Raw genomic sequence first — 7,327 nt, forward strand, 5'->3', positions numbered from 1 at the left:
TAATCGAGCCCTTTTCTCGGACCTCAAGGCTTGCCGGACAATGCATAATTAAATATAGAAATAATATAATTTTCTTCGAAAATTAGAGGGACATGATTTTGTGCAAATATCATGCAACAAGCAAACTGATAAAAGAATACCAAAAGACTCCTTCATCTCTTTAAATTGTATTGTTGCCTAATATCCAGATCATGATTTTATTATATATCTCAATGCATTTTCAGTACATGATTACAAAGATATTTTCAAGAAAATTCATTTAAATCGGTCCTGCATTGAAAATCGGGTATTGAATATGGAAAAATCAAACTTTGATCAATTATCTTATAAGTAACTATGATTGAAAAATAACTCTCCTCTGTAATAAATCACTTTGTAGAGGAAATTTTCCTCAGACATCTTTTTTGTTATACGTCCAATAACGAAACTTTTCTATCAAACGTAATCAAAATCTTATTCATCTTGTGTGATAAGCTGAGAGAGATAATTCATTGATAGTGAAATCCAGTTTTATGCTAAAAGACATTCTCTTGATAAAAAGATGTACGGTGGCTCTAAAAATGAATATCAGAAATAAATGAGTAATGCATTTCATGGTTAATTGGGCAGCTCTATCAGATGGAGATTTCTTCTCCCGTAAGACGTCAACATAAATACTTCTTATGTTTTGTTAGTTTTTCTTCTTTCTTCGTTTTGACTTCTTAGCATTCATTAGATTTTGGCCCTGTCTCTTGATGTCTGCATTGGTCAGCATATCCTCATTATCCTGGCTGTCGTAACCGAATTCATCTGAAACGAGAGAAAACAAAGTTAAAGAGAAATACCAGTAGTTGCTGTAAACACTGATTTCATGAGAAAGTGTGTAAAACCAGGCTTAATTGTCAGTATATCATCGAGGATCTAGATCTGGTACAGTTACATAAACTGAACTTTGTGAAATCTTGAAATCTACGTTGAAAAACGTTCACACTGAAGATCACCAACACAGATAGGCACACGTGGGACAGTGTATTATTATTGCAGGAATAAAGACCCGACGGAAGTGACCGAATCCGCGCTTATTTTGCTTATTTCTCAGCATTTACACCATTTCTCCCAGAATCCTTTGGCTCATATTTTTTATTCATACAAACAGACACTTGGGTGGTCATTATATTAGATTCTGTAAAAAGTCATTTTAAGATCGTTACCAAAACTGGAATTTATCTTTACTGATGATGGCCACTAACCCTAAACATACCGCATTTTCAAACACACGTTAACGCAAAAAAATGTTGCTATGAAATCTCCCAAAATCATTTTTTTTTACTTCAGTTATAGAAAAGACACCTCTTATTCTTTTTTTTTATTAATTTGAATTTTCTCAGTCATGAAAAGTTGCAAAAAAAGTTTAGACAATTTTTCAGAGAGAGTTTTGCGTGAAGATTTCCTTATCAATGCAACTCTGAAAATCAATCACATATGTCATGGATGAGAGCTTTTTTATTGGTTAACGAGAGTGCCGCTAGGTCGAGCACATAATACGCCCGTCTGTAACGCGGAAAATTGAGTTGTTGGTCAAGCAAAAAAAAGAGAAAGGTGGCGACTTGAGCTTTGACCTTTTGCCTAAAATCAATAGGCTTCCTGGGATCCATGCTAGTATCATACGTGCCAAATTATAGGAGCCTAGGTTAAGTTAAACTGAAGATATCGCATCATTTACAAGGACTTCAGAAGGGTAAGATGAAAGCACGTCACTGTAACCTTGACCTTTGACCTTTTGACCTCAAAATCAATAGGCTTCCTGGGATATACGCATGCATCATACACAAAAAATCAAGGTGAGATTAATTTCATTTCTTCCTGCAATAGGTCCCTGATCAAATTTTCTTGTAAGACAAACAAATAAATGAATGAAATTACCCGAGTCATAAGCATCTGGTTCATCCATCCTTATTCGAAGATTTTCAGGTGCCAAATGGTTCTCCATGAATTCCTGAAACTATTGCGAAGACAAATGATAAAACGATAAAATAACGATAATTAAAATGGATATGTTCAGGGTTTCCACCACAAGGAGACAAGGGTGCGACAGATCCTATTTTTTTTTTTAGTGCAGTAAAGAAAAAAATTAGAGAAAAGTGGGATGGAAAGGAAATAAAAAGAAGTTAAAGTGGCATTAAAGGTGAGTTTGGGGTCATTCAACTCCTAAAACCCCTACTTGTTGATTAAAAAAAATGACGTAACCTTCAGGTTGTTTAATCTCCCCCCCCCCCCCCCATCAAAACACCCTGGCGCCCCTAAATGTATTCGTGTTTTATATTGGAATTATGAAATCAACCAGGCTGCATTTGAATTCTTTATTTTTTCATGTTTGAACAAAGAAAATGGAACATTGGTCATTTACCTCTGGACTGTTTTTAAGTCTCCAGAAGGTCGTGGAGTCTTTGACGTTGGCCTGTTGCATCATGTGAAGAAGCTTGATCTCACAGATGTTGAGTTGTTCTACTGGATCATCAGTTAAAATGGTCATATTACGTAGAGACTGGTAAGAGAAGGGTTATTCAATTCAGTTCTATTCAATTTAATTTCAGTTTGTTAGTCTATGATATATAGTTGCCTATAGTAATACTTTCTCCAGTGGCTTTTACATATGAAATCAACATAGAAATGTCACAGTTAGACATGACTATTACATAATAATAAATGCAAAAAGAGGAGGGGTGATAAAATATTACCCTGTTATTATATATTCACAGTTTACGTATATTGTTAAAACATGTATGTTAATATCTGTGTCATGTGGAAACTCAATAAATCAAATCTAATCAAATGAAGGAACATAAAATCGATTGCATTAAAGCCCCTCATAAGTTTTGGTATAGATCTCCCAAAAGTGTCATTTATCATAATCATCATGATCATGTATGTATGAGTTCTATATCTATTATGATATGGACGATATTTTAAACGTGTGTTTAGTGGAATTTGTGATTTACACTCCATAGCATCTTAAGATAAGTGAAAGGGTTCAATACAGAGAAATGAAACAGTAATTAAGAGAGGGCGATAAATACCACTAAAGGTAAAAATTAATCACTGATTATATGAGACGAATCAATATCTTTTATGACAAATTAGACAAACGGTCAATACAACTTTGCAAGATAATTAGACATTACTCCGATATAACATACATTATTGAACTGACAGACTTTTAAATTTAAAAACTATAGACAAAACTTTCAAGGTTCGAGAATGTAGTTATAACTGATCTCACCACACGACCGCATCACAATGAGCATCATCCTAACTTCCTTACCCCTCTAACTTTGATGTCTTTGAGAGTATCCACAAGGTGTTTGATGCCGCTCTTGAGGTTGGAAAGTAACTTGTAAGCATTCTCGAGGTTCCTCTTAGCAGTGTCTCTTCGTACCGTCTCTTTCTCAAGGTGATCTTGCATCTGCTCTAACAATTGCTCTCCTCTGAAAAAAAAAGTTACTAAGATGACACCAGACAGCCTACAAACCATTTTTTTTTCAAACCCGAAATTAAGTGTAGCGTCTGTTCGGCCTAGATCAGTTACCCTTCCCCATAGAGTTAAATACCCCTAAACACTCCCAAATTTGGATACAAAACAAACAATATTGATCAAGAAGAATCGGAACTCACTGAGACATTTTACTTTCGCCGCTGTATTTGAGGGCCTCATACTGCTCTAGGAGTTGTCTGTTCTGTTCCTCGAGCCATTTCCGTTGCTTTTCACCGCTTTGCTTCTGTTGTTCCAGGTGCTCAAAGGTACTGTTCTGACTTAGAAAACGGGCCTCAATCTCCTGAAAATGATAGGGATAATTATGATGAAGATGATGGTGATGATGATGGTGATGATGATGATGATCATTTGATGATGATGGTGATGATGATTATGGTAATAATGAGGATGATGATGATGATGATGAAGAAGATGGTTGTGGTGATGATGATGATGGTACTGATGATCACAGTGATGACAACACAAAATTGGTCTGAATAAAATTAGAAATCTATATTACCAAGATTGTTCGCCACCCAAGCAATTATATAAATTCCGTTACTTTATTTTTTTCTTTGCTTCATGATGATTAAACGTTGTTTATAATAAAAGAATTCATATTATATGGTGCTTCTCGCATGTGACGTATCATATTTAGATATTAGAGCAGCACAGTAACCAAGGTGAGAAATGACAATTAGGTAGGATGTAGTAAAGCACAAAACGCGGACACGCCTGAATGTTTTCGACTACGAGATTATCTATAAATCTAATCTTGATATGAATGTACTGCCAGCAACTGTGGAGGACCAGTAAGCCCAGTCACACCGACAATACTAACTCCAAAGCGATCAATGATAATGCCATTAGAAATTGTGTGATAGATTGGATCGGTTTGGAGTAGGTATCGTTGGTGTGATTGTTGGGCACATTGGACGTTGCCAAAGGGGGACTAGTCTAGCATCGTCGATCTGAATGTTACAGCGCCCCTTACGTTTATGTCGGAGACACCCGTCGCATCCTTTATTCTCTGGAACGCTTCCTCATACGTCGTCACCTTGACCCAGTTATCTTCATCCATTTGTGACTGGCGCTTGGTATCTAGGTGGGAAAATGGAATAAAAATGAAAGGTGTTTCGTAGTATTTTCTAGAAAATACATGTATTGATGTGTGATGACTGCTGTTAAAGTGAAATGCCAAAGAGAGAGAGAAAAAAAAAATTAAAGGAAAGAAGGAAAAAGGAATGAAAATAGAAAAAAAGAGAAAGGGTTAAAAAACGAGGGAATGATATAGAATAAAGAAAGAAAAAATATAGACACAGAAATAATAAGGAAAGCAGAAGACAACTAAATAGGGGGAAAACGGAACAGGAAGAAAGAAAATAAATAGACACAGAGAAAGAAAGAAGAAGAGAAGATTATATAAGGACTACCTTGAGTTGCATCATCCGTTTGCAATGTCGCTCTCGCTCGTCTTTCTATCTTCTCTGCCATTTCTTTCTGTCTCTCTGCTTGTTTCTTCATCCGGGTCAGAGTACGATCACGTGATCGCTTTGCTTCTATCATTTTCTGCTCCAGTTGGGTCAACTCTGACTGGAGGAGGAAAAGAACGAGAAAAAGAACAGAGGGAAAATATCCTGGCGTTTAAGAAGGCGTGTTCTTTCCAATGCATAAAATATCAAAATTGATTTTGAGTTTGAATATAATAACGTTGCAATGGTTTGTACACAGTTACAAAAGTATGTAGCTCAATAGTATGAATATACGAAACACAAAGGAAATACAAAAACCGTGCACATTTACTTATGAAGTTGAGATTATTTTAGATGTTCAAAATAATCAGTTGTTATTCAAGTTATTAAAGTAAAATAGCATTAATGCTATAGTTGGGTGATAGGAACAAGAATGCATCCCCCACTATTGTAAAAGAAAGAAAGGAAGAACGAAAGGAAGAACGGAAGGAAGGAAAAAAGAAAGAAAGATAATTGTACCAATACCTTTGCCAAGTCCTTTTTAACATGAGCATCTTTGTTGATATCTTTCAACTCATCAAGCTCTTTTCGCTGCTCTTCTAGAGTTCTCTCCAAACAACGCAGTTTCTTAGGGAGGGTAAGGCGTTCCTATAAATGGTGAATGAAAGTGGAAAATCCCGCGGAATACATCACAGAAATATTGCGGGATTTCTGAACTTATTATTCTAATTTCTTAGGCCCTTAGATACAGATTAAATACAATGCGACGTTAATGTAAAAAAAAGGATAGTAGATCAGTAGGCAGTCTTTCTTAATTCTGCAAACTTAACCTTTAAAAACAGTTTTCCGCAACAAAAAATCCCGAAGTTATGACATACCTTATGGGACGAATGCGAACAAGAAGATTGAATTCGGGAGCATTTCTTGTAATCAGCAACAGTTTCGCTCTAAGCCAATCAAATTAACAATTTCTATAGATTATAAACTATATACTCAGTGAAAATTGCAGATTTTTTTTTTGTTTCATGAGAAACATAAAAAGCAAAAACAAAATTTTGCAGTGGATGGATAAAAAAAAATTTAGTCGGACATACCTCTTCTAAACATTGAAGAATTTCGATATAATTTCGTTGTATCTTCATTGCCATATCGTGTTTGATCTTTGCCTTGTCAAGGTTGTTTTCAATCATACGGATCGTCTGAAAAAAAAGAACTTTTGAATTAAATAGTCTATAAACAAAATCATCTTTAAGTAAAACGTTGGATATCAATCTCTATGAACCTTGTTTTGGATCCAATATGCATTTGATATAGCGCTTTTTCCTTTACAAAGCACTGCAGAAACACACATTACTCCGTGTTTGGGCCAATAAAACAATAACTTCACTAACCAAGACTGATCAGCTTGGTTCATCTATTGTCCTCTTAGCAATTCAGGATCTTGGGAGCATTTTGCGATTCTTATCTATACTTTTCTATCACTACTTATCTTCATCGCATGTTTTCCTCTTTTTCTTCTTTTATTTTTCATCCTCCGTTTGACCTTTTCGTCTTTTTTTCTTCTTCATCTCCTTATTTTACCTTCTTCTTGAACCTTTATAAAGTTTCCTTAACATCTTCCCTCTCTATTTATCAGGCTTGTTCTTAAAAAAAAGCTGCAGAGAGCTCCCGTGCATCTATTGTCCTGTATGACGAGTGGCAAAATTAGATTAATGAATTCAAATGAATGTTTTCTATGATTTCATACTTCGCCCCACATCCCATCTCACCTATCTAACCTCCCCTTTAGCTCACCTGTTGATCATATTTTGCAAGTTTTCCGTGCTTTTTCAGAGCAGATTTTTCTTGCGCCATAGACGCGTCCATGTCAGAAATACGTTGCATCTTTTGCAGTCGTTCGTAACGAAGGAGATTCAGTTGCTTCGCTTTCTCGCACACCTTTAGATCCAGTTCATGAATTGCATTCTGTGTTTCGAATACAAAATCATCTATTCATTTTCTGAAACTGTTTTCCCCATTAAAATGTTCATCAGGATCATGTTAATGCCCCCAAGAAAAAAAAACAACTCTAGACTTAAAGAACATCGACGAAATGTCTTGTGTGAGTCTTACTGTAACCTTCAACATGTCATAAATTTCTTATTTTGTGTCCGTTAAAAATAAAGTTTTGTAATCACTTTTACTCTATCTTTATCATGTATATTTAATTCAACTTGTTGCTAGGAGTTACCCAGGGGCCGCGGAACGGTTTTCAAAGTGGGGGGGGGGTGACCATGCAAAAATCACAATCATTATGGTAATTTGTACGTTTTTGTATACGGTTTTGGAAAAAGGTGTGTGTGTG

At 35.6% G+C, this 7,327-nt stretch overlaps 1 protein-coding gene across 1 annotated transcript in view; it reads right to left on the reverse strand.

Annotated features, from left to right (window-relative positions):
- Window positions 1–459: 459 nt before the first annotated feature.
- LOC121429054 (outer dynein arm-docking complex subunit 3-like) overlaps window positions 460–7,327 on the reverse strand; it is a 41,381-nt gene continuing 34,513 nt past the window's right edge. Inside the window, exons 2-11 of the mRNA XM_041625959.1 lie at window positions 6,778–6,948; window positions 6,078–6,182; window positions 5,509–5,631; window positions 4,945–5,104; window positions 4,506–4,612; window positions 3,652–3,812; window positions 3,302–3,464; window positions 2,387–2,524; window positions 1,903–1,981; window positions 460–789 (exon numbers count right to left, since the gene is read on the reverse strand). Of these exons, the coding sequence (XP_041481893.1) occupies window positions 671–789; window positions 1,903–1,981; window positions 2,387–2,524; window positions 3,302–3,464; window positions 3,652–3,812; window positions 4,506–4,612; window positions 4,945–5,104; window positions 5,509–5,631; window positions 6,078–6,182; window positions 6,778–6,948 (1,326 nt within the window). The 3' untranslated portion in view covers window positions 460–670. The remainder of the gene's footprint in view (window positions 790–1,902; window positions 1,982–2,386; window positions 2,525–3,301; window positions 3,465–3,651; window positions 3,813–4,505; window positions 4,613–4,944; window positions 5,105–5,508; window positions 5,632–6,077; window positions 6,183–6,777; window positions 6,949–7,327) is intronic.

Source organism: Lytechinus variegatus, chromosome 15 (assembly GCF_018143015.1).
Source record: "Lytechinus variegatus isolate NC3 chromosome 15, Lvar_3.0, whole genome shotgun sequence".
Lineage (NCBI taxonomy): Eukaryota > Metazoa > Echinodermata > Echinoidea > Temnopleuroida > Toxopneustidae > Lytechinus > Lytechinus variegatus.